This window comes from Quercus suber, unplaced genomic scaffold, assembly GCF_002906115.3.
Source record: "Quercus suber isolate HL8 unplaced genomic scaffold, Cork oak 2.0 scaffold_21, whole genome shotgun sequence".
In the NCBI taxonomy this organism is placed as follows: domain Eukaryota; kingdom Viridiplantae; phylum Streptophyta; class Magnoliopsida; order Fagales; family Fagaceae; genus Quercus; species Quercus suber.
This window is the reverse complement of record NW_027069486.1, coordinates 964,130-991,875: the sequence shown is the minus strand read 5'-3', so window position 1 is coordinate 991,875 and position 27,746 is coordinate 964,130. Positions and strand designations below refer to the sequence as shown.

The 27,746-nt window shown below is 37.1% G+C and overlaps 2 protein-coding genes and 1 pseudogene across 2 annotated transcripts; all 3 read left to right on the top strand.

The window, feature by feature from the left end:
* Positions 1 to 895: 895 nt before the first annotated feature.
* LOC136063303 (antimicrobial ginkbilobin-2-like protein) lies at positions 896 to 1,639 on the top strand (annotated as a pseudogene).
* Positions 1,640 to 2,819: 1,180 nt separating this feature from the next.
* On the top strand, positions 2,820 to 4,861 carry LOC136063300 (uncharacterized). The gene is made up of 2 exons (XM_065763483.1): positions 2,820 to 3,729; positions 4,164 to 4,861. The coding sequence occupies exons 1-2, from the start codon at positions 2,820 to 2,822 to the stop codon at positions 4,859 to 4,861; spliced, it is 1,608 nt and encodes a 535-aa protein (XP_065619555.1).
* Positions 4,862 to 12,281: 7,420 nt separating this feature from the next.
* On the top strand, positions 12,282 to 13,633 carry LOC112027299 (zinc finger BED domain-containing protein RICESLEEPER 2-like). Its single transcript, XM_065763480.1, has 2 exons — positions 12,282 to 13,449; positions 13,557 to 13,633. Exons 1-2 carry the CDS (start codon positions 12,282 to 12,284, stop codon positions 13,631 to 13,633), a joined length of 1,245 nt encoding a protein of 414 aa, XP_065619552.1.
* Positions 13,634 to 27,746: the final 14,113 nt, after the last annotated feature.

Below are 27,746 nucleotides of genomic sequence, written 5' to 3'. Positions count from 1 at the left end.
TCCTGTGAATCAAAACTACCATCAAAACTTGAAACCCAGCTTAGAACCATAAAGCAGAAATGTTGTACCTGGCGATGATCTATCTTCGAATATTCAATGCCTCAAGACAACCCAAAGTTAGAACCTCACCCTCACATGAAAGCATGATCAGGAAAATCAAAACCCCAGCTCAGTTACAGGGATTTTCGCGTTTCTAGGGCTCATGAGGAAAAGAGAGTGAGTTCGTGTTGTTTGATCCGTGTTATGTTCCAATTTGGAATAAAAATGTGTTTGTCTAACGTCTGAGGGTGAGGTGGGCAATGGAAGGGTAACAAATTGAAGTATAGGTGGGCAAAGTGATAAGTTTTGAACCACGGGTAGGCAAAACTCAAACGGGCCAAACCTCAGGTGGGTTTACTGTAATTATCTTTTTTTTTTTTCTAAAATCAATTGGTCTCCACAACTTCTTACGTTTTATTTTTATGATATTACTTAATACATGATTTCTTGATTCCTAATTAGGTGAATAAACTTAAAAAATAAAAATTAAATCTAATGACACATTAACTTTCAAGTTCGTTCATTCTTTCATAATATAATATTTTAGCGACTTTGTCACCATCTACTTTTGATTGGAATTCAATATTATCAGGGTTGAGTGTACAATCCTTTTTTTTTTTTTTTCTTTCACTAACTTGAACAAAATGTAGCTGTAGTTCCTAATTTTTTGACTTTTGCAAATAGCGTAGCCCACATTGACACTTTCTTGTCAACTTCAACAATGATAAGGAAGAAATAGTCAGCCCCTTTTAACTTCTCTAGATAGGTTGAATCTGAGATTACTATAAATAAAATAAGTGCTCCAGGGTCCATAGTCCATACATTAAACCCATCATCCTTTCATTGCCTTCTGAAAATGTCTTCCTCACAGTTCACCTTCTCAATCTACCTTCTAACCTTTGCTCTCTTTCTGCAAACCAGTTTTGGAGCCAGCCTCTCTACAATATTTGTTCAAGCTCTGAGAACTTCACCACTAATGATCAATATGAATCAAACCTAAGAAAGCTCTTAGGTAACCTTAACTACCAAGCCTCTCTTGGTTTTGGTCTTGGTTCAGTAGGTTGGTACCCATACCAAACTTATGGGCTTGCTCTTTGTCGTGGAGACGTTGCTACCACAGACTGCAAGGCGTGAGTTAATGAGGCTAGCAACGAAATTCACAAACTTTGCCCATATGATATGGGTGCAATTATATGGTACGATCATTGTCTTTTGAAGTACTCGAACAAGGATTTCCTGGGTCAAATTGATAACGAAAACTGGTTCTCCATCTTGAATGTGCAAAATGTGAGTGAGCCAACAATATTTATTCAAAAGACTAAGAAGTTATTGAGCCAACTAGCCAAGGATGCATCTTTCACCACAAAAAAGTACCCTGTGGAGGTCTATGAAGGGATTTGAGGTTCGGAGAATTAGTGACCATGTTTTACTGTTTACATTTGAAAAGAAGGAAGAGGTGGAGAGGATAATGAGCAATGCCCCTTGGAGCTTCGATCAACACCTCGTTGTATTGCAGTGGTATGACAAGGAAGTCCCTCTCAAGGATTTAGAGTTTGATAAAAATCCAATATGGGTTCAGATTCACGATGTCCCCCGATAAGGGTTATGAATAAAATAGTGGCTGAAAAATCTTTGTGCAGTAGTTGGAATGGTTTGTCAAGAGATCAATGAGGGAGAGATGGATGGGGGGAGTTTTTTGAGGAAGAAGGTCACCATTGATATAAATAAACCACTATGTAGGGGGAGGCGAATTTCTCTATCCCACGGCGAGCAAAGTTGGGTGTCTTTCAAGTATGAAAGACTACCCAATATTTGCTACTGGTGTGGTTGCTTGAACCATGTGGATAGAGACTGTGACCTTTGGATTGAGAGTGAAGGAAATCTCACGAAGGAGAGTCAAGCATATAGGGTGTGGATACGTGCAGCTCCTTTCGTGAAGGGAAGAAACACAGTGTTTAAGGTACTAGGTTTCTATGCTGCAAAAAAAGCCCAACAAAAACAAGTTGCTGATGGACGTGGGGTGAATTCGTCGGTAGTGCTGAACGGTGATTAACCTACCATGGTGGCGCACGTGCAAATCGAGGAAACTGTGAAATTTCAGGTGGCATTTAATGGGGTATCAGCTAAGTATGAAATAGAGGATATGATCGCAGAGTTGGTGAAATATGGTGGCCGAGATTCAGGGGAGAAATTCGAGGAAAGGCTTAAGGAGATTGACAAGGAATTGGGTAGATTTGACATGACGAGAGGCATGATTTTAGGGGACAACCCAGAGGGTGAAATAAGGGAATCAAGGAACAAATGATAGCTATGAGGGTTGAGGCTACCCCAAAGTCATTAGATAGGCTTGCAAAAAATTCTGCTAGTGCAAAGGGCTTTACGCAATCACGCGTTCATGAGAAAAACTTGGTAAGTGTCCCTATTACTCACTCTGTACTATGTGATATCTCAAATGTTAAGGGCTTTGTAAATAATAGTGCTAGGGTGGAAAAGGTAAAAAGAACTAGGAAAAAATGCCATGCACGTCCTATAGAGAATGTGGCACCTAGAGGGGTGAAAAATACAAAAAGGTTAGCTTTAGAGGTGGACTGTATTGAGTTACCAAGCAAGAAGAGGCTGGTTTCCCATTCTGGTCATGAACTAAATGATTTAATGGTAGAGGCTGTGGTGCAGCCCCGCTAACAACTATGAATCTCTTATGTTAGAACTGTCGGGGGATTGAGAACCCTCAGACAGAGTAGGAGCTTGGTGATTTAATTCAAGCTCATTCTCCCTCAGTCATGTTCCTAGCCAAAACATGGCTAAAAAGGGCTAGGCTAACTTATTTACGTGATAAGTTGAAGTTTGATGGTATGATAGAATTTTCTAGAGAAGGGAGGGGTGGGGAGGTAGTAGTGTTTTGGAAGAAAGAAGTGGATTTCTCGGTGGACATGTATTCCTCGAACCATATTGATGCTGTCGTTAATAAGGGGAAGGAGGAGGAGTGGCGATTTACCGGTTTTTATGGGGAATCTGACACAAATAACCATCACATCTCTTGGGCTACCTTGAGAAGATTAAACTCCAAACATTCCTTACCTTGGTTGTGTGTGGGAGACCTCAACGAAATTACTAGAGCTCATGAGAAATTGGGAGGGAGGCATAGACCTAGTAGGCAAATGGAGGTTTTTAGGGATGTGTTAGATGAGTGTGGGTTTCAAGACTTAGGTTTTAGTGGTAACAAGTTCACTTGGTGTAATGGGCATGGAGAGGGGCATATGGTGTGGGAGAGACTTGATAGAGTGGTTAGTATGGTGGATTGGCTAGCAATGTTCCCAGCTACAAAAATGGTCCATTTAGAGAGTGGTACATCGGATCATAAATCGATCATGATTTATTTAGTACCTTGGTTGTGTGTGGGAGACCTCAACGAAATTACTAGAGCTCATGAGAAATTGGGAGGGAGGCATAGACCTAGTAGGCAAATGGAGGTTTTTAGGGATGTGTTAGATGAGTGTGGGTTTCAAGACTTAGGTTTTAGTGGTAACAAGTTCACTTGGTGTAATGGGCATGGAGAGGGGCATATGGTGTGGGAGAGACTTGATAGAGTGGTTAGTATGGTGGATTGGCTAGCAATGTTCCCAGCTACAAAAATGGTCCATTTAGAGAGTGGTACATCGGATCATAAATCGATCATGATTTATTTAGCAGGTATTCCAAAAAGAGTGAACAAGCCATGGAGGTTTAAACAAATGTGGATGAGGGATGAGGGTTGTAGAGAAGTGATTGAGGATGCATGGATTTATGAATGCCAAGGCAGCCCAATGAATAGAGTGGAAGGAAAGTGGATAGATGTCGTAGAAACTTGAAGTGGTGGAGTAAAGTTGCTCTTGGCAATGTGATTTGAAACCTTAGGGAGAAAAAGGATCAATTGAGAGTTGTTGAGGAAGCTACAATAAGGGGTGGAAGCATGGCTCGGGTCCAAAGGTTGAAGAGAGAGATTTCAAAGCTCCTAGTGAGTGAAGAGCAAATGTGGAAGCAGCGATCCCGAGCTCTTTGGCTGTAAGAGGGTGATAATAACACTAGATACTTTCATAGTACGACCTTTCATCAGTTTATAAGAAATTGAATTGATACACTTGAAGATTCGAATGGGGAGTTGTGTTCGAATGAGGATGGGATTGCAAATATTTTGGTTAGTTACTACCAATGCCTCTTCAATTCCTCAAACCCAAGCATGATAGAGGAAGTAGTGGCTAGTATTCCTTGCTCTATTTCGGATGAGATGAACCAATTGCCTAATGTTGAGTTCACTAGGGAAGAGATGGTCACGGCTCTAAAGCAAATGGAACCGTTGAAGGCTTTGGGTCCTGATGGTGTTCCACCTCTCTTTTTCCAACATTATTGGTCATTAGTGGGTGATGATGGGACTGAAGCACTACTGAGTTGCCTCACCTCAGGTGTCATTCCTCCATCCATAAATTGGACCTTCATCACCCTTATCCCTAAGGTAAAAAGCCCCTTAAAAGTTTATGAGTTTCGCCCTATATCTTTATGTAATATCATTTATAAGCTTGTATCCAAGGTGATTGCAAACAGGTTCAAGGGGCTGTTACCTCTGATTATTTTGGAATCACAAAGTGCCTTCCAATCGGACAAGGCAATCTTTGATAATATTCTTGTGGCTTTTAAGATCTTGCACCACATGAAGAATCAAAAGTTAAAAAAAGGGGGTTTCATGGCCTTGAAGCTTGACATGAGCAATGCCTATGATAGGGTGGAGTGGAGTTTCTTGGAAGCAACAATGTTGAAGATGGGCTTTAATGAGAAAAGGGTGGCCTAGTGAATGGAGTTGTAAAAATTCAGCTTCCTACTCAATTCTAGTGAATGGAGTGCCAAATGGAGATATTCAACCAACAAGGGGTATTAGGCAAGGAGATCCCCTCTCCCTATACCTATTCTTAATTTGTTCTGAAGCTTTAAATTGTTAATTGCAATAGGTAGCCAGGTCCGAAGCTATTAAGGGCTTCTTTCTTTGCAAAAATGGCCCAAAAATCACTCACTTATTCTTTGCCGATGACAGTATCCTATTTTTCCGTGCTACAATGAGTGTTTTGGATGTTATCCAATGCATTTTGAGTTCGTATGAGCAAGCCTCAGGGCAAAAGTTGAATAGAGAAAAAACCACAATGTTCTTTAGCAAGGGCACCCCGAAGGGGAGGAAGTTAGAGATTTTAGATCTCTTGGGAGTAAGTGAAGTGTGAGAATACGAGAAGTACCTTGGTCTCCCGGCAGTGGTTCGGAGAAACAAAAATGCGAGTCTCAATTTTATCAAGGAGAGAGTGTGGAACAAGCTACAAGGTTGGAAGAAAAAGCTCCTTTCACAAGCGGGTAGGGAGGTGCTCTTAAAAGCGATAGTTCAAGCTATACCCACTATTGCGATGAGTTGTTTCAAACTCCCATCTTGATTATTAAAAGATATTGAGATGATGATAAGGAAATTTTGGTGGGGACAAAGGGGTGATCAACGAAAGATCCATTAGAAGAATTGGGAAACTTTGTGCAAACCAAAGGCGTTGGGGGGCATGGGCTTTAAAGATTTTGAAAAATTTAATGAGGCTATGCTTGCAAAACAAGTGTGGAGATTATTGGTGGATCGCTCTTCCCTCTTTTATCGGGTTTTTAGTGTGAAATACTTCCCAAGCAAGTCAATTTTTGATGCAAAGGTAGCTTCGGAATCATATGCTTGGCAAAGCGTTGCTAAGGCTAGAAAGTTTGTCCAAACTAGGTTGCTTTGGAGAGTGGGGAACGGAAGGAAGATTAACATCTACAGAGATAGGTGGCTGCTTGGAGGTGACTCGACTTGTGTAGTTTCTCCAAAGAATAAGGATGCCACAAATTGGGTAGTTACGAAATTGTTGGTAGTAGGGGGTGAGGGTTGGAATGACCAGCTAGTGGAGGGCATCTTCTTGCTGTTTGAAGTGCAAAGAATCAAGGGCATTCTTGTGCTTGTCACGGATTAGGAGGACAGTGTTACATGGCCGAGGTGCAGGTCTAGAGCGTACTCAGTTAAAACGAGCTATCAAATGTTGTGTGAGATTGAATTGAATGCGTTACCATCTAGTTCCAATGTTGACGAGGCAAAACGTTTTTGGAAGAGCATCTGGCAGTTGAAAGTCCCCAACAAGGTTAAGGTGTTCCTTTGGCGAGCTTGCTCAAATGCGCTCCTAACTAAGATAAACCTACAGAAACGAAAAGTCCTGGACAACCCTATGTGCGATCAATGTAAATGCAGGGTTGAAGACATGATTCACACAATTTAGGACTGTGACAATATCCGTGAGGGGTGGCTGCCTTCTTTTGCAGATGAAAGGAGCAAATTCACTAGCATCGAATCAATGTGTGATCTGGTTAGCATCATTAAGGCGAAAGGAAAAAACTTGGAGGAGTTTGCAATGATTACTTGGATATTCTGGATTTGAAGAAACAAACTGAGAATCAATGAAGTAGCCTTGCCAAGTACTAAGCATTCCTAGTCAATCTCAGCCTTATTAGGTGAGTTTCAGCAGGGAAAGTAGCAGCAAGAATCACAGAAAAGGGCCGGACCTGTGCAGTGGCAGTCCTCATTAGAGGACTCAGTGAAAGTAAACTTCGATGGGGCAGTGTTTAGGGAGGAACATTGAGGAGGCATTGGGGTGGTCATACACAACAATGAGGGGCAGGTGTTAGCTGCTCTATCCAAGAAGTCCATGCCAACATTAGTGGAGATCTTAGAGATGCTAGCTGCTTGAAGAGCTGCAATCTTTGCTTGGGACGTTGGCTTTCACAAGGTGTTCTTTGAAGGAGATGCATAACTCGTGGTGAAGAGCTTGAAGACAAGGACGTACACTAATGCATTGGCTGGTCACTTAGTAAAAGACTTCATGTCTATAAGGGGTTATTTTCAATCCTACTCTATCATCCATGTAAGGTGGCAGGGTAATCATGTTGCATATGCTTTAGCTAGGGATGCTAGGTTCTCTTTTCTGTTAAGAGTTTGGGGGGAGGTTATTCCTCCAAACATTTTCAATTTTGTTGTAAACGACTTGTCTTCGTTATAAATTTTCATCCTGTGTTGGGGTGTTCCTAAAAAAAAAAAAATGAAATGAACAATTTTTACAACATATACATAGTAACATACAGAGAGAGAGAGAGAGAGAGAGAGAGAGAGAGAGAGAGAGAGAGAGAGAGAACCTTCAGATGGGTTTGTGGTGGCAGTTTGAGCATTTGAGATGTCAAACGATACTAAGAAGAAGAAGAAGAAGAAGAGATAGTAACCATAAGCAAATATAGAAGAAGACTGTGGCTTCACTTTCATATTCATCTTCATAGCCTCCTATTTTAGGTGAAAAATGAAGTAGATAAAAGACTCTCACTAACATATATCTTAAAGGAGTAGTAGCAGTATTAATGGAGCCTAAAGCACTAATATAGGGACATGTTACATGACAAATTAAATTTATTGTTCAACTTGGAAGTATTTGGCCATGTGTCAAGCAGTGAACCTAAAATAAAACCAGTGATAGCCATGGTTTATATGAGTCACATACCTTTTTATCATTTCTTAATTATAACTAAAATTGTATTTTGAAAACGTAGTTTTTATAACTTGTGTGTTTAACTAGTTGTATGCAACAATAATTAGTGTATATATATATATTGCTTTATAGGCTTGTATTTCACCTAATATTAATTGAACAACTGCACAAACGCAAAGCCACACTTGACAAATAATCATCATGAGCAAGACTTAGGTACAGTAGTTAGGTGCTGTTTCTTAGGTTTTCCTTTAAAGATTCTGCCATGTGGATTTTTTCTCATGGGCATGAAGTGTATTTTTTAGTTAAGTAGCTACATAGCGGGGAATCTAAGGATCAGCACCTAAGGTACTATACCTAAATTTTGTCCAATCATCATTGACTTCAAACCACATACGGCAACAACCATTAGGTGAGAGATCAAAGCTTCTTTTGTTGCTGTTTTCAAATGTGGTTCCGAAACATGAAAACTACCTTAAAAATCTTGTCCCAATTAAGGGCACGCTTGGTAAACTGTAACGATAATTAAATAGGAATATGAATATGTATTATGAGGAACACAAGATGTTGTAATGAAATACTTATTACTATTGTATGTTTTCACACTCCTTAAAACACAACCGGATTAACCTAGTAAATTAGCCAAGTGATTACTTAATCCAAATTTCAGATCTAGGTTAACACAATCATATAATCATATCATGTATAGTGGTGGAAAAATAAATAACACAAAGATATGATGACCTAAGAAACCAAACCGGTAAAAAACTTGGGGAGGATTTAACCTGGCTATCCTCAAGGTAAACTTGAATCCACTATAGAAAGAATTGAAGTTTTACAATAGAATTTAGACCACTAACATTCTATTGCTACCCACCAATAAGAACTTACTGACACGACCACGTGCAAGCTCCGATACCACAGACTCCTTCTTTCTTGGATTCTCCAGCAAATACAAGCACACCCGCTTATATATCTTTAAGTTCTCATGACAGCAACTGAATGATCATCAAGTTCTTAAAGAGATCTCCTCCTTGATAATCCTAAGCTTGTGTGAAGGAAAGCTCCTCACAGATCTCACAAGAGATTCACACAAACTGCAATATGAGAAACCTTTAAAACGTGGATAGGGTTTGCCTTATATACCTATGACAAAAACATAAAACCCTAAACGTTTTAGGAGTTAGGGCTGAGTTGGAATTATGCAGTAAAAACGCATTTTGCCCAATTTTCAATTGATCAAGCCTAAGTTTTGATCAATTGAGCTAGGCTGAAATGTATAGTGAATTCTGCATCAACTCGATTCCAACTTTACATAACAAACACAACTTTGAGCTAGTATAAACAAGACTAAGCAACCTGTTTTGATCATAGTTTGCCAACATTACACATTAGAGTTCTAAATACATAAATTCCAAAATCTTTAAAACCTAAAAACTATTAATTTGTTTGGTAACACCATAATGATAGAACCTTGAAAACAATGAAATGAAAGTATTTTAAATCAAACTTAAGATATTAAGATATATTTTAGGAAATATATAAGTGTACCAGATAATCACAAGTTTTCCAAAAGAGAAAATATAAACATATCCACACAGTAGGGATGGCAATTTATGCCCGGCCCGACCCTAATGGGCCAGGTTTTACTCGGTCCAATTAGGAATATGGTCGGGTATGGGTTTAAAAAAAAAAACCCGAAGCGGGTTCGGGTCGAGTCCGGGTTTTATAGAAAAAACTCGAGACCCGACCCGATTCCTGATCTGAAACCCGGCCCGGTAAAAACCCGGTTCATTGAAATTACTAAAATACCCTAATATATATATATACCTAAAATGATCTAACCCTAATCCCCATTTCTTCTGCACTCTTCAGCACTCAGCAGCCTCCCTTATCCCTCCCTCTCAATCCGACAGTCCCACACTCCCTCAGCCTCACTCTATCTCAAACTACCACCGTGAACACTACCAAAACTCAGACGGCGAGACACCCAACCACCAAATCACAACACCACAACCCACAAATCCGCTGCCTCACCACCATCGTCACAAAACCCCACCCTCGAGCTGTCGCCGTTTTTCTTTAGGCTTGACCAAATCGAAGTCGTCGTCGTTTTTCTTCAGGCTTGACCAAATCGGAAAGGATCAGCTATTCAGCTTCAGCCTTTAGCCAAATCAGAGAGGATCAGCTTCAGCCAAATCGGAGAGGATCAGCTTTTCTTCAGGTATTTACTTGAAAAGATACCTTTATTGATGGTGTTGGGTTTCTCGGATTTTAAAGACAGATAGAATGAGAGATGTGTGAGTTGTGCTATGTGTATGATATATAGTACTAGTTACTAGTTAGTTATAAACAGTAAATGGGTTGGGTTGGGTTGGGGTTGTGTTGGTTTTTGATTTTTGATTTTTTGGGTGTAATCTAGGACCATTTTATGAGTATTGGGCTTGCTTTGTAACTTTCAGAGAGGGTGACCCCAAAATTTTGGAAAAAATGGGATAGAAGGAAAAAAAAAATTCGGGTTCAAGAAGAAACACCAAAAAATATGCTACATCCCTTTAGCTTATATATATATATATATATTTTTCTTTTTTTGTGTTGAAACTTGTTAGTTGTTACTTTGTTTTCATGTTTACCAAATTTTGATTTCAATAACTGATTTATGTAAAAACACACACACACACACACACACACACACAGGTATTAAAGGAAGCAAACTATGATTAAAATATCCCATATAGAAGACGGTATAAAAGAAGTAAACACATACCTGTTATATAACCTGGATCAAGTTCAGTGATTGCAGAAAGTGTTTGCATTTTTGCTAATTTGATGAATAATGATATTACTAGCAATGGCCATAGTATTTGGTATAAGTGTTTGATAAACCAAATGTCTAAAAAGCTTAAGCTTTGATTGATTTGCAGGATGGAAATTTTTGGATGGATAAAAAATAATTATAATTTCCATCATGCGTGTTTGGTGTTTGGTTGTTTCTGTGGGGATTGGGTTTGGGGTCTATTATAGCAGTGTGTTTGATTGGATGCATTGGGTGTGTGTGTCAGAACATGAACATGTGTATTTGTGTGTGTCTTGTGTTCTGTCATCTGTTTATGCTTTTATGAACAAAATGATGTGTACATGTGCTTAATGTAAACACATTCAAGCATGTCATCTGCGTGTACAAATTCAAGCATGCCTAATGTAAATACAACGAAAGCTCATATCACCAAAAATTAGGCACTTTAGTTTGCTTCCATGCCTTGCTACTTGCTTTGTTGTTGTTGAGGGTTTGGTTTATGAGTTAAGGTGTTTGTGGCGATATACTATTATTGGGTTTGTTAAATATTGTTTGGGTTGTGATGACAATGGTAATGAAATATTTGTTTTTGTGTTTGTTGGGAATGCAGAGCCTAAAACGAAGATGGAAGACACAAACACAAACAAATCTAGCTCTTCCTCGCCAAGTAGCTCTCCCTTAAGAACCGGACATTGTCCCTTGCCAACTATGCGGTCTCCTTTACCATTTTCACAATCACCCTCGCCATTGTCACTTGGCAGCTCACCCTCAGGATCACCATCACCTTTATGCCCATTAAACAACGAGTAAGTGTTTGAATTTGTTGTTAATCATGTTTAATTTGTGAATTTGTGTAATTATGAATTTGTTCCTATTAATTAATGAGTATGTGTAATAATAAATTTGTAATAATTTGTTTTGATTCTAACTCCCAAACTTCTGAATCAATTAGGAGTCCGAAATCCTCGATGGTAGACATAGAGGTAGAGGAACAAGAAGGGAGTCAAGGGAGTCCAAGGACAGAGGAAGAGAGAGAGCAAGAGCCTACAAATGAGGACTTGGATACAAGTAAAAAAAGAAAGAATACCTCAGATGTTTGGACTCATTTTACAAGGAAGAAAGTTGAAGAAAAAGTTAAAGCTCAGTGCCATCATTGTGGCAAACTTTACTTGGGTGATCCTAGCCAAGGTACAACTCATTTGCGTAATCATTTGGTAAGATGTCCACGGATGAAGTATAAAGATATACGACAACAAGTTTTAATTAAACAACAAAATAAGGTGGATGGAACTACGAGTTTAAATACTTACTAATTTGATCAAGCCAGAGTGAGGAATAAACTTGCTTGAATGGTCATCTTACATAAATATCCCCTTTCAATTGTTGATCACATTGGGTTTAGAGAATTTGTGACTGATCTTCAACCTATGTTTAAACTTGTCACAAGAAATACTTTAAAGAGTGACATTCTTAAAATCTATGATAATGAGAGGGAGAAAGCTTTGAAGATCACGAACAAGAATGGAAGTAGGATGGAAATTAAAACTGACATGTGGACTTCAAGTAACAAAAAGAGAGGGTTTATGGTCATTACCGCACGTTTTATTGACCATACTTGGACGTTGCAAAGCCGGGTTTTAAGGTAATTTTTTTATTTATAAATTGAATGTTAAAGACTTTACATTTAGAATGTTTATTGAGTTATGTTAAATTGAATGTTTATTTAGTTATGTTATAATTATTCCTATTATTTTTCTAGGTTTGTTTATGTTCCTTCTCCACACACGAAAGATGTTCTTGCTGAAGTCCTTGTTGATTGTTTTTTAGAGTGGAATATTGATAGGAAGTTGTCCACAATAACCGTAGATAATTGTAGTACTAATGATGCTATGATAAAACTTCTCTTGAATAAGCTTGATACTAGTTCTATTATGTTGGGTAGGTCTATGTTGCATATGAGGTGTGCTGCAGATATTTTGAATTTGATTGTTCAAGATGGGTTTTCTCTTATTGGTGATGGTATTGAAAGGATTCGTGATAGTGTGATTTATTGGACTGGATCACCAAAAAGGAGGCAAAAATTTGAAGACAATGTATGTCAATTGCGTGTTCAATACACCAAAGAGTTATTCTTAGATTGTAAAACTCGTTGGAATTCAACTTACTTAATGCTTTCTACTGCATTGATTTATAAAGATGTTTTCTCGCGTTTGGCTAAACGTGAAATATCTTATACTTGTTTGCCATATGATCATGATTGGGAGGTAGCCAAAGATATTTGTGAAAGGTTGGATTTATTTCATAGTCTGACTGAGTTTTTCTCTGGTCGTAGGCACTCCACAACTAATATGTATTTTGCTTTGGTGTGTGAGTTGAAAATTACATTGAATGAATGGAGTTTGTCTTCAAGTGAGATGATAAGTACGATGGCAGAAAGCATGCTTGCTAAATTTAATTCTTATTGGGCTAATGTTAGTGTTGTTATGGCTGTTGCTGCTATCTTAGATCTAAGATATAAGATGAAGTTATTGGAGTTTTATTATCCTAACATTTATGGTGATAATTCTAATTTGGAGATTGAAAAAATTAAGAATCTTTGTTATGATTTGCTTGATGAGTACGGAGATGTAGATAAGTCTCCTGTAGGTAATGAAGGAAGTTCTCATATGCCTGCAAGTACTTCAAATCAAGTGGCACAAATAAAATTTAGGTTAATTGGGTCAATGTCAAGGTTTGATGGGTTTGTGAACAATAGCTCAAGTAGTTCAAAGAAACATGGGAGTGGTAGAATGGAATTTGATCATTTCATTGATGAGGGAGTGTTGAAGAGGAGTGAAGACTTTGATATTTTGGCATGGTGGAAAAGTAATGGTCTCAAGTATCCTACTTTACAAAGGATTGCAAGAGATATTTTAGCCATTCCCGTCACAACTGTTGCTTCAAAAGCTGCCTTTAGCATTAGTGGGAGACTTTTAAGTTCACATCGTAGTAGGCTACATCCAAAGACTATAGAGGCAATGATGAGTGCTCAGAATTGGTTATGGAGTGAAATCAACGGTTAGCAATTGTCTAATTTCTATTTATAAAATCAAAATTGTGTTTTTATATTTGCTAGTTACAATTTGATGAAGTTTATTCCATTTTTTAATTCATTGTTGTTGTAGGTTCTTCAACTATATCTGAAGATAGTACATTTCAATTCATTCTTGATGATGTGCGGAGCCAAATGAAGATGATGTGAGTTGTGCCACAATTGATGGGAGTTGTATCATAGATGATGAAGATTAAACATTTTGTATTAATTTAGTAACTTTTTTATTTTCTTAGACTTGTTGGATTAATTTGTTGGTTTGTAATTATTCTAAACTTGTGGGATATATTTTGTTGCTTTTTAATTTCTTGGACTCGTTGGACTTTTGATACTTATTTCTTGGACTTGTTGAATTTATTTTATTTTTATGTTTAGCCGGTGATTTTAGTTATGATTTTGTTGATTAATGATTAAATGGTTATCTTAGCTAGGTAATTTATTGATTTAAAATCTTAGTTATGATTTATTGAATTATGATTATGATATTAGTTATGGTTTATTGATTTATAGATTTATAATTAATAGGTGATTTATTGATTTATGATTAGTTTTTTTTTTTAGTTTGTCACTGTTTGAACCTTGAATTGCTCTTTTTTAGGATTTTTGAAGGAATTATTTTTAGAATTCGGATGGTCTTAAGAATATTCTTAGACCAAGAATGTGTCAATATCAAAAGATGATTTATTGTGAAAAGCAAAACCTGTTAGTGCTCTATTAAGTAAAATGCTAGGTTGCTTAGACATTTTTTGGTAAATGATTTATTGTATAATGAGGATTTTGAGGAGAAGACATCCAAATTGGCCATATAGAAAAGTTTACACGTTTATATGATTTGTTAATGCAGGCTTAACGTAGGCAAAATCTGGGAAAAATCTGGGCTTAATTTTTTTTTTTTTTGGTTGGGCCACAAATTGGGCCCAATTCCTAAACGGGGCCTGGTTGGGGCGGGTTCGGGCCCGAAAAAAAAAACTCGAAACCCTAAACGGGCCGGGTCTGGGCCATGGGTCTTGCCCTGTGGGTCGGGTTTGGGTATGGAAAAACCCAGCCCGAACCCGACCTGTTGCCATTCCTACCACATAGGAGTGTGTGAGTGTATATCAACACAACTCCCCCTTTCACTATGCACACTCCTTCTCATTCTTGTGCTGCTCTCCACCTTTCTATGTGCTGCTCTCCCCCTTTTTGGTAGGAATAGCTAAAGGCTATCTTTGAGCTTTTGCTGTATAGCATCCAGTTGGGTCTCAATAGTTGTGAGATGCATTTGAGTTTGGTTGTTGATAGAGTGAAGAAGCCGTTCCAAATTAGAAATCTAATGAAGCATCTTTTCAATGAAGTAACTTTGCTTTGGAGTTTGAAATCCAGGGGGAACAGATGGAGTGCCAGTTGATTGCACAGGCGTAACTGAAGCATGAGCAGTTGGAGTTTCATAGGTGGATAGCTCACTCTTAGGTGTTCTAGATGAATGACTCTTGCTTGCATGAAGGGTCATCATAGATATTGGTCTAGAACGCGGTATAATCTTTCCATCTGACGATGAATGAACACCTTCACGAACCAAAATCTTCATAATAGGACTGCAAAAAGGAAGGCAAGTTCGGGCTGCTGATCAAGCTGCTGCTTTCCTGATGGTTTGAAATATGTGGGCACATATATCAATCGGTACACCGATAATGAGATCACAGAGAAATTGTGCTCTTCCAAGATTGATGAAGGCGGTGTTAGACAATGGGTATAGGTTGGAGAACATGATCAACTTCAAAGTCATCAGTTCAAGTGAAAACTGTCTAGTGCCTATAGAGGTTCCCTTGTTGACAACTTCATGATCAGTTCAAAGAACTTGAAGAATATCTTGAGCCTTGAGTACTTTGTCATCACATGGAGTGGTGTCCACATTTTCGGGTCTTATGATGGGAAGAACCTTTGCAATGTAGTCTGGATTAATGAAGAATTCCATTCCTCGTACCCAACATTTCAACTCTACTCCGGTGTATCTAGCATTGGAATAGAATTCCTTAACCAATTCCTCAACTGGATCTACAAAATTCCCGAACATACCAGCCCAATCTCTTGTTTCAAAAATCCTAGGGATAAATGTTGTTCCCAAGGAATCAAATTGTACTACTCATTCCATAATTGTCAGAGCTTTCATAAATACATCTGAATAGGTTTGTGAATCAGTTGGAGTCCTGAATTTCTCAATATCTGAATCTCGAGATGACTGAGTCAAGCAACGAGTCCGCTTAGCAACAGGGGATGGACCATTAATTATAATGTCTTTTCCTTTAGCGAAACGACGTGACATCTGCAGAAAATAGGACACACAGCAGAGAGCCAAGAGCAAAAACCCAAAACATGGAACCCAATATGCTTAGAGTCAAGTTAGTTGAAAAAATGATTAAGCAGAAAAGATCAAAGATTGATATGACATAAACACAGACCATAGACCAAAACAGTACTAGGAAAATGGTGACCAAAAATGATGATTGCTCAGTAACAACACAGTAGGAAATGATCACAGAACATTGCACTGTCACAGATAACTATCATTGTGACTATTTACCATGAAATGAACTGAATAGAACAGCATATATAGGAAACCCAACATAGAGGAGCATCTAACACACAAAAACACCAACACTTCACCAAGAACACTCAACAAAGATAAACCAAAACCATGTAAGAACACAATGTATCTCAAATCCCAATGGCAACACATAAAACAAGAAAAAAAATGCTCAAATCATGAACTATGAAATGAGAAAGAGAAAAGATTGGAGTAGAAATGATGCAAAAATGGATGCTTTGTGAAGAGACACTCAGAGTGTTTGAGAGAGAGAAATGGGGAAGACAATGAACAGTCACAAAAATTCAAGGGAAAACTGTAAAGATTTTGAAAAACTGTCCTTAAAACGCAAAACACGCATTTTTCGCGACTAGGTCAAGTTGTTAGTCAGTCGCCAAGTAAGCCGCAAAACACATTGAAGTTAAGATTCCTGAAAATTTTTTTAAGTATTTTTCATGACTGGAAGGTCTACCTGCGAGACAGTCGCCAGGGGAGCTGCGAAAATCTCTATATACCCCTCGCGACTGGACCTTTCACCCGCGAACAAGTCGCCACACTAAGTCACGAAAATCATAAAAATTCAAATTTTGAAAAATTTTCTAAGTATTTTTTGCGACTGAGACCTTGACTCGCCAGTAAGCCACGAAAAATCTCAGAGTGGGCTCGTGACTGGGACATACGACTAGACCAACCCACGACTGAGTCACCAAAACAGGGCAATACTGTTTTTGAAATTTTTGACATTTTTGTAAAAACAAAATACTTTCCAAAAACAAGCTAAAATACTCAAAAATCTTTTTATGTTTGATCAACAAAGGTTGAGCTTGTGAAAACATATTTAAACAAGTACAATAAAACAAATGAATATGACATTCATTGAACATAGACTTATGTGTTGTGTGTGAATATCAAAAATGAGATAGTCCTTATAAAAAATGAGATAGTCCTTAGTCTAATATGAAACTTCAATGATCAATTCAATCAAGGCATACACAACTAGCACTAGATAATGTGTCCCATCTCAATTATAGAAATATGCATATATGACCTCCCACATAAATTTGAGAACATTTTTTTGAAACTTTTCATTTGACTCCATATACATCATATCATTTGATCATTTTGAAGCAATACATCTCATTGTGAGATCAATACCTGAAATTTTCAATATTTCAATTTGATGAGTTAGCCTTTGGCTTTTTGGGCATCATACATTTTATTTTGGTCGCTTTTCCTTTTTCCTAGTCAAATACTAGTATGTGCGACAGGCTTTTGCAGTTCAATATCTTTTTTCATTTGGAAATTTATATTTGGTGAGCTCTTTAATTAAAAACAATAAAATAAAAGTGGGAAGATATCTAGGCACAAGTCTATGCATGTCTCAAGATCAACAAAACCATTAACTAATTATTCATGATAAGGTTGAAGATCTATTTACAACAGTCACATAGATTTCAAGATTTCTCCCACAAAGATATGAGTGCATATGAGACAAGCTAAGCTCGTAGATGCATAAAGCCATTAGTACAAAGGTACAATGCAAAACATGCTTTGAGACAATGCTCAACAAAGTCGATCAAACTTTTTGGATTTTCTACTTTTTATATGTTTTTGGATTTTTGACATAAAAGCAAGAAAAGATTGATCAACAAAAATGTAAAAACATTTTAAAATGAAACAAATAAACAAACAAATTCTCAACACTCAAAAGCAAAAAGCATACTACCAAACATAATCATAAAGCATACGAAGAATTGATGCATGGACATGTTATAATGCTTATGCATGAGTACCCTTCATCACCCACACGATACGTGCATTTGGGATGATATCCTTAACGGATTGGGTATGAAAGTTAGGACTGTCAAACCTTCTTGTGAAGCTTTCCAAGCAATTTATGAAGACACCGATCATCTTCATCATGTCCATCATTTTGGGATCACGGTTTTGACTTCTTAGTTGCTCACCACCCTAAGATCTCTTGTCATTTCTTCTTCCTCGTGATCGAGGAGCGCTTGCATTGTTTAACGCTCTCAGCTTATAACAGTTGGGTCTGGTATGTCCTTGCAATCCACAATAATGACAAATATGATTCGTTCTAGGACCCCGTTATAATCTTGGAAGTGATCTTCCTCTAGCTTCATGTTTGGCTTTTGATGGATTACGGAATGTATTAAACACCCGTTGATCAGCCACATTTTTCTTCTTTTCAGTCTTAACTTTATCAGGAATAGACTCTTCTACAATTGGCTCTTTGGCCTTCACAAACCCCACTTCTTTGGTGACATTGGTTGATGAGCTACTCTCTCTGGTATATCCCACTCCAGACTTGTCTGAGACTGATTTTTGATAAGCAAGCATTTCATTGAGTTTCTTGGAGGAGACACGGTCTACCTTAGCATTTGCTTGAAGCACTTCATGCTCGAGAAACTTTATCTTAGCATATGCTTCGATCAGCTCTCCATTCAGCATTTCTATTTCACACTTTGCCTCCTTATGCCGTGCTCGGAGACTTTGATAGTCCTCCTCTACTTTCTTCATCCTCTTCACAGCAGCCTTGGCCACCCTTGTGTATTCTCCAGACTTCTCAAGAAATGAGTTGTAGTTCTCTTGGAGACTAGTTGTGCTTTCGTCTTCTTCAGCATCTGATTCTTCAACAATTCCCATTGATTCTTCATCACTGTGCTCCCCGAGTTCTTGTATAAGTTTTTTTAGGTCTTCCAAGGACTCTACATGAGCAATTGTCATAAACGCGGAGTAGATTCCTTCTCCATCATAGCTCTCTTCAGAATCAGAATTTGATGAATCTGAGTCACTTAGAGTAGTGGCATAGACCTTCCTTTTTGATTTCAAATAATTGGGACATTCTTTCTTGAAATGTCCGTGTCCGTTGCATTCAAAGCACGTAATTTCCTGTGAAGATTGAGGTTCTCTACCATCTTTCCTTCTGAATTCCCTTTTCTCCTTCCCAAAATTATGAAATTTCCCTTTGTCACCAGGTTTCCCACTGTTCTTAAGTTTTAAGAACTTCCAGAAGTTTTTCACAAGGTAAGCCACATCTTTATCTACAACATCTTCTTCTGAAGAATCATGAGATACTACCCTCTCATCAATTGTCTTAAGAGCAAGAGATTTGCTTTTCTTTTGTGTAGGCAGTGACAATTCATATGTCTGCAATGAGCCAACCAACTCTTGAACTTTGATGTTGTCCAGATATTTGCTCTCTTCAATAGTCGTTTCTTTGGCACGAAAGCTTTCCGGCAGTGACCGAAGGATCTTCCTTACTATTTTAGAATCCTTCGTCTTTTCTCCCAAATTAAATTTGCCGAAGACCACCTCATTCAACTTGCTATAAAAAGAGTTAAATGACTCATCCTCGCTCATCTTGAGCTCCTCAAAGCAAGTGGTCAACATCAGTAGTTTGGTGTCTCTCATTTTCTTTGTTCCTTCATAAGTAGTTTCCAGAATCTACCATGCTTCCTTAACAATAGTGATATATGAAATCCTGTGAAATTCTTCTAGAGAGACACCACAAAAAATAGCATTCAAGGTTTTACTATTAGCATTAACCACTGCAAGTGCTGCCTTATCCCAAGTGGATTTGGCAGCCTCCAGTTTAGTCCAACCTACTTCAACTGCATCCCACACAGCATCATCAATAGAACACAAAAATGCCCTTATTCGGACTTTCCAAAATGCATAATTATTACCATAAAAAAATGGTGGCACATTTAGAGATTGAGACCTATCCATCTTAATGTGGGGTCAAGGATCGCACTATGGTGTTTAAACCACAATAAGTGCACCTGCTCTAATACCAATTGAAATTTCACATAGTGTTGAAAACACTATGAACGTTTCGACCCCTAAACAACAAATTACAAATTCAAGCTTTATATCAAACAATGTATGTGCGAAAAATTATAACAAACTTATAACAGAATTGATAAACAATCTAAACCAATTAAAATCATATCCACAACAGAAATTAAATGGTAAAGATTAAGGGAAGAGAGATGCAAACACAAAGACAACACAGCGATGTGTTATCGAAGAGGAAACCGAAGCCCTCAGCGTAAAACCTCTTCGCCGCCCTCCAAGTGGTCAATAATTCACTAAAAAATGTAGTTGGGATACATGAATAGCAATATACCCTCCAAACCTAATCCACCCAGGTACCTAAGCCCTCCAAGCTTCTTGCTCCAACGAGGTTGCGCTGAACCTTTTTCTTCTCTAACTTACCGGATTCCGCTATAGCCCATAGCATCAACCAATAATTATTGGTCCCTTCCAAATTGCTTCTTTTAGCACCAAAAAAACCTTCTCACAGATGTGGGTATGGTGAGAAAAGGATTTGGTAAAGACCCTCTCAAGGATGTATCAATGGAGAGAAAGAGAGTAGAGGAATTTAAAGAGTCTCTTAGGTGAAGATTGTGGATGAATCAATCTTGTTTTTCTCTAGGGTTTCTCTTTCAAAATTCTCTCTAGAAGCTCTCTACATTTTGTGGGTTTAGGGGGTATTTATACTAGGGTGAAATAGGAATACGAAGAGTCAGGTTTTGCAAAACAGAGCTGGTTGGCGGCTTGGCCTTGCGACTTGGCTGAGTTGCGAGTTCAAGCCGCAAGCTAACAGAATAGCTAGGCTGGACTTTTTGTCCTATAGTGCTCCTACTGGCGCGACTGTTTATCTTCTCGCACACTTCACTCGTGTACTGAATTTGGCGGCTTGCCAATCGCGAGTCACCCGCAAGTCCTAAACGCGAAGCCTTGCATTCTTGCACTTTCTTGAGCATTTCTTCACACTCTTTCACTCACTACCCTTACATGAATCCCACCTAAATACAGGGTTACTAAATGCTAAAATACAAGCAAATTTGGCACATAATAAAGCTAACAAGATGGTTGATTAAATTCAACCTTACAAATATCAAAGAGAAATTGAATTTAGGGGGGGGGGGGGGGGTTGTACTATTATCATTAATTAATTATATAGCTTTGGGGGGGGGGGGGGAGTTGTACTATTATCATTAATTAATTATATAGCTTGCCTTTGTTCATATTAATACTAGTGTGTTGCCCCGTGTATATGTACAAGTACAATTAAAAATAATCATAATTATACGGTTTAAATTATACATGGTATTAGTTTAAACTTTTTAAATTATACACACATACATACACACACACGCACACACTAAAATTTAATTAGTTTTAGACATTTTGGTTTTTACACCCAATAATTCATTTGTTACAAAAATTAAAAACTTAGATGGACACGTGGCGAAAAATTGGCCTCTAATTAAAATCCAATTTAGATTTGAATTGGATTTGGAATCTTCAATTTTTACACTCAATAATTCACTTGGTACAAAATTAAAAATTAAATGGGATACGTAGCGCAAAATTGAGAATCCAATTGAATTTTTTTTTCTTGAACTTTGGCTATATATATAGATATAGATATAGATATAGAAATAGATTATCATTGATACACCACGTTGAGTATGCTAAAATAGAAGAGGAAGTTGAATCATAAAGTATAGAACACAAGAACACAAAGATTTATGACGTATAGAACGCAAGAATCCAAAGGTTATGTGATTCAACCTAATAGCTTATGTCCACAGAGGAAATCCTTAAGAGTTACACATTTAATATATGAGAGTATAGTACAAATCATGTATTACAATGAACCATAACATGGTGTGTGTGTGTGTGTATGTATATATAGTAAGCTAAAACTTAGATTAACAATATTAACTATGTTTAATATACTTCTAGTAAAAGTAGGAGACTTGACTTGCACGTATAAAAAAATTGTACTTGGGCTAATATATCTCTAATAATATATTTACAGTCTAAGAAAGAAGATAAAATGAAAGCAACTAAACTTTGTAACCAAAATTTACAACCGATTGTTAACTGCACTAACATACCGCCTCACTAATTTAACAGGTTGCTTGCTTGGATGCTTAGTCATTTTTTCAAGCTGCAACAAGTGGCATATGCTGATTGCAACATTGAGAGTACTAACCACTTGTACTAAACATATATATATATATATATATATATGCACTAACATACTTTCTGGTGGAGGTGGGGAAGAATCATTTATACTCTGACCAAGTTTTTCTCTTTAAAAAACATATACTCGGCCAACAGATTTAAAAATGAAAAAAATGGAAGGGTTTTGTATTTTATTCCATCATTGCATCTGAGTCAATACGTTATTGTTAAAAGTCTGGAGCATTCTCCATCCAGCATATGCTATATCTAGCTAATAAATTGACTAAGATTTTCTTCTCGATCACATTTTTGTGCCACAATTTTTGTCATAATTTTGATATGGCAGATAATGAGTAACCACTCATCACCTTCATATGAATCTACCACTTTATTTCAAGCACTTCAATCAAACACATCAAAATTATGGCAAAGTTGTATTCATCAATTTTCTCAAAGCTAAAAGCTAATAGATATGCAGTATTGTTTCCTTGTCTTCTAACCAGGGAAGAGGATCTCGTACCGTACCGGCCGGTACGGCCGGTATATACCGTACCGGCTGGTGAACCGGTACCCTTACCCCCCTCATTTCGTACCGGATTTAATACCGGACGTACCGGCATTGTACCGGCCATACCGGCGAATTCCGGGTGTTCCGGCCGGAAAATAAATACCGGCCGAAACACGAAAAGTCTCATTGGTAAGGAAAGAAAACAGAGAAAAAGGAGAAAAGGAAGAAGACGATGACAAAGCAAGGGTTGCGCCGTGAAGCAACTACTTCTTCTTCAGTTCTTCTTCTTCTTCTTCTTCTTCTTTCCTTTTTTTCTTCTTCTCTGTCGGTCTGTCCGTCTCCCTCTCTTTTTTTTTTTTTTTTTGCCGAACCTTTTTTTCTTTTTCTTCTCTGTCCGTCTCCCTCTCTTTTTTTTTTTTGCTGAACCTTTTTTTCTTCTTCTTCTCTGCCGCCGGACTGTCCGTCTCCCTCTCTTTTATTTTTTTGCTGAACTATGTATGTGGTCTGGTTCTCTTCTTACTTTCTCTTTCTTTGTTTTGTATTTGCTTTTGAAGTTCCTAAGCTTTCCATGTGACTATAGTACACTGCCACCAGCTGCCAAGCATTGGAAACATTGAAAAGCCTTTAATTTTTGAATAAAAGGTGAGCTCCCACGTTAAAGCTTTCCACCCCTTTTTTTCAGCTTTGGCCTTTGAGCCCAAATGATGTGACAATAATGTACGTATATTGCCATATTCTCACAGTATTATAACAAATTTATATTTAGACAATGCTAATATTATAACATTTTAAATAATTTTTGTTATAATTTATCGTGTGAGGAGTTATAAGTGATGAAAATGTGAACTCACATACACTCACAATTTTTTTCACCCCACACACACACATACATATATATAAACAACTTTTATATTTATTATAATATACACATACATACATACATATATATATATATATTTATAAATATAAAAAATAGCGGTAAATCCGAAACGGTACACCAGTATTGACCGGTATCCGAAATATATAGTACCGCTGACCAAACCGGTACAGTCTCCGGTACGGTATTAACTCCCTTGCTTCTAACGGACATGTTAATGCCAACCCTTTTTTTTTTTTTTTAACAATTAGCTAGTTACAATGGGGGCCAGAATAGAGAATTGAACCTTGGATATTTTCATTAAAAATACTAAGAGGTGTAATTTAAACTACAAAACTCTTGGTATCTTCTAAAATAGCTCAGTCCATGAAACAACTTTACAGACAATGCAAATCCTGCTTATTTTGTTTTTTTTTTTTTTTTTGGTTAAAATCTTGATTTGTAAATCCAAACCACAAAATAAAATTTAAGGTCTTATCTAGAACATGCGAGCAAACAAGTCAAGGTCTTATCTAGAACATATGATTATTCGTAAAGATTTTAGGCATATGCGCTTAATCACCCAAGAAATTACTGCGAGCCACTTAACATTCAACTTTTTACGCGGAGCGTATAAAGTCATGGCAACAAACTATTCTGCCATTGATAGAATGGTTTGTTATAGTAGTCTTTTTCTTTTTTTCTAGACAAGAAATTAAAATAAAAAAATAAAAAATAAAAAGAAGCTAAATTTCGCCAAAATAATGCGATCTTCAATCATGCGGATATCAATGGAACCGAAATGGTTGAAGATAGTATTTTGCGGCTCTATGTATTTAGAGTACCAATTGCTTCATCTTGTCTCGTCACAATTCATCAAAACATCAAAATTTAATTAGCTTCATATGATAGAAGGAGAATAAATATCCTTTCAACTTAATTATTCATCAATTATATTAGATCAGTGTTTGCCTCTAAGAAAAAAAATTAAAATAAAAACGTGTGTTATGTTAGAAGGAATAAATTTATGTTATAAGGAATAGAAAGGGATTATCTGACAAATTAAATTGTCGTCGGTGAAAATTAAAATGGAATACACACGTTTAGAAATAGGATTTTGATTTGAGAAGGGTGCTGTTTGGTGATAGATTTCCTATATGGGTTCTTGGAATAGTCCAATTGAATTTTCATGAACCTGTTTGGCCAATGGCGTATCCAGAATGTCAGCTTTGTGGGGCCTATAAACCCCCAAAAAAAAAAAAAATCAATAATGAAAATATGATAAGATTCAACACTAAATTAATGAAATATTGTTAAAAAAATTTAGAAGAAATGAAAAATTAAAATTAGTGTCGATTAAATGTTAACGAAAGGAAAGACACAAATAATTATTTATCAATACTTTAAATCAATCATTTATCGAGTAGAACTTGGCATACTTTTAAATCCCAAAAATTATCTTTGATAAGTTTTCTATGATGATTAACACTATTTTTCTTTCAAAGTTGTACGTTTTTAGACCTCTTAAAACATAAGTTGATTAACCTAGTTATTTAGTCAAGTGATTACTTAGGTAAATTATCCAAATTTAGGTTAACACAAGTAAATCATATCATGTAAACAATGCGGAAAATAAAGAACACAACAATATGATATCCCAGAAAAACCAAACCATAAAAAATCTGGGAAAGATTTAACCTAGTTATCCTCAAGGTAAAACAGATCCACTATGAAAGAATTGAAGTTTTACAATAGCGACTTAGACCACTAACATCTTATCGCTACCTCAAGTAAAAAACTTACTACCAAAACAACATGATAGCTCCGAGTCCACGGATTACTTCTTTCTTGGATTCACAGCAATCACAAGTACTCCCACTTGTGTTTTCTTTAAGCTCTTTATGCAGCAATTGAAGCAATCACTAAACTCTCGACATCAATCTTGATCTTGATAACCCAAGTATGTATGAAGGCAAATACCTCTAGATCTCATAAGAGATTCTTACACACAGCATAAAACAACCATCTGAAAACGTGGCTAGGGTTTTTCCTTTTATACTTAAGGCAAAATATAAAACCCTACACGTCATATGGGCTTGGGCTTGAGTTGGAAATTCTGCAAAAAAATAATCTGCACAAGCTTCGATCAATCGAGCTTTGCAGATTTACACAATAAATCCTGCAAAACACTCGATTCCAACTTTACATATAAACATACTTTGAGCAGCCTAAATCTAGACTAAATGTTTTGATCTTGGTTTGCCAACATTACACATTGAAGTTCTAATACATTTAGATCCTAAAATCTTAGAACTTAACAAACTCCCCCTTTGGCAATCCGTGACAAAACACATAATAAAACAAAATGCTCAAAGTTACAAAATAGCCTATTACGATAAAATTGCCTAACCAAAAACAATTCAACCTAACTACTATCTATCAGTTGCAAATGTAGATAGCAGCACGATTGAATCAACTTGTATATTCCTGAAACACTCAACAAACACATAAATGCATGTGTGGAAAATACAAGTAAAACAAAATAACTTCTTGATTTCACAAAAATATAAAATAAAAGACATATATCATGAATAACCTCATAATATATATCAATAGCCAATGTAGCACAATGTGAAATAAGAAACAGAAATAAATAAAAAACATAATGTCTCCCCCTAACATGTACATCACATAAAAATAAATACATCAAGATAAATACATCATGAGCCCAAAAAAAAAAAAAAAATACAACATGAAGCTCCTAGGTACAATCTAAAGTTTCAAAGCTCCAAAAAATTAAAATCTCCCCCTATCTCCATCCATATATACTCCCCCTTTTTGTGACGAATTGCCAAAGGGCAATTAAGACTTATCATCAAAAGGAGGTGGTGGAGAAGACCGCCGAATGCTCACCAAATCCACTCTCAATGCCTGAAGCTCCATGAGCATGTCCACCAAAAGCTGACCATGAGCCGCCTAAACGGTCATGACAGTATCCAACATACTTCGAATGCTAGAATAACTTGAAGTAGAAGGTGGAGGATCAACTGCGGCAGTGGGATCAACATACTCCTCAGCCGTAGGGTCACCTAAAGAAGGAGGAGGAGGAAGTGCAACACCCGAAGAAGAGTCAACATTAGGGCGTTTAGAGCTAGCTCTCATCTAAGCAGCTCTCTGCCTAAGAAAGGTGGCACCTATGGGAGCTATAATGTGTACTAGCTCAGATGCGGGAAAATCCTCTAATCCTAAATATAACAAAATCCAATGAATAAAAATAGGGACGAAAAGACCATGTGCAGTAGAACTACTCTTATGAACCTCAACCAAGGTTCGAATGAAAATAGTAGGAAAATTCATAGGAGAATTTGTCACAAGGGCATACAAAAATGCACATCTCTCAATAGGAATGGTGTGCAATGTGAAAGTGAGAGATAGGCCAGATGGAATGACAAGAAATCCTAAAAAACAAGTAATGAATCTTGGTCAACTCATGAGAGGTAATTCGAGAATCAGTACCCCACTGAATGGAAGTACCAGTGAGATATAACATAATATCATTAAGAGGAGGTGTCTCATCATAAGGGTACACAGGCTACTATACCTTAGGCACCCCAAGAGTAGAGGCCACTACCGAAGGAATAATGACATAATATTCACCTAGTATTCAACTCATCACATACTGAGTGTTGGAATCATTGGAGTGGACAGAGAGGTTCTAGTAGAACTCTCTAATCAAGATAGCTGGAGGAAGATGGTTTATATCCAACAAAGGTAATCAGCCCCTATGCTCAATATTCCTCCTAATTTCTGAATCTAGCTCATCTAACACTACCTTACTCTTAGCCCAAACTGATGTAAAGATGTTCAGTCTATCACTCTCAAAGGATGGAGTAGAAGAATAGGTGGGTTTCCTATGAGCTCTAGTCTTCCTAACCATGATGCTAAGAATTGGAAAGGATAGACAAAAAGAAACCAAAGAAAGAAAACAAAGAAAACCAAGGGCAGACTGCATCAGACAAGGTTAGAGAGAAAACAACAATTGAAAATATCGCTCCATATGATGCATGAACAAATAAACACATGATGCATGCTCTAATGCATTGAGAACGGTCCAATTATACTTTAAAAACCAAGAATTGACTTAAACATAGAGTTTATAACAAAAATCCCAAATTTTGAAAACCCACTTTCAAAAATTTAACCAAATTGAGTAATTGATCATTACACTAGATAGAAATCATCAAATAATGACATAATCAATCAATTTCACAAGTCAATTTTACCAAATTAAGCCCAATTGAACAAAATCCCCATATTCGTGTAGTTACAA

Excerpts from the sequence above, each read along its gene's own strand:
- LOC136063300 (XM_065763483.1), top strand. The coding sequence starts at position 2,820 with ATGTTCCTAGCCAAAACATGGCTAAAAAGGGCTAGGCTAACTTATTTA. Across the intron at positions 3,730-4,163 it reads GATCATGATTTATTTAGCAG|ATTCGAATGGGGAGTTGTGT; the intron begins GTATTCCAAAAA and ends ATACACTTGAAG.
- LOC112027299 (XM_065763480.1), top strand. The coding sequence starts at position 12,282 with ATGATAAAACTTCTCTTGAATAAGCTTGATACTAGTTCTATTATGTTG. Across the intron at positions 13,450-13,556 it reads GTTATGGAGTGAAATCAACG|GTTCTTCAACTATATCTGAA; the intron begins GTTAGCAATTGT and ends TTGTTGTTGTAG.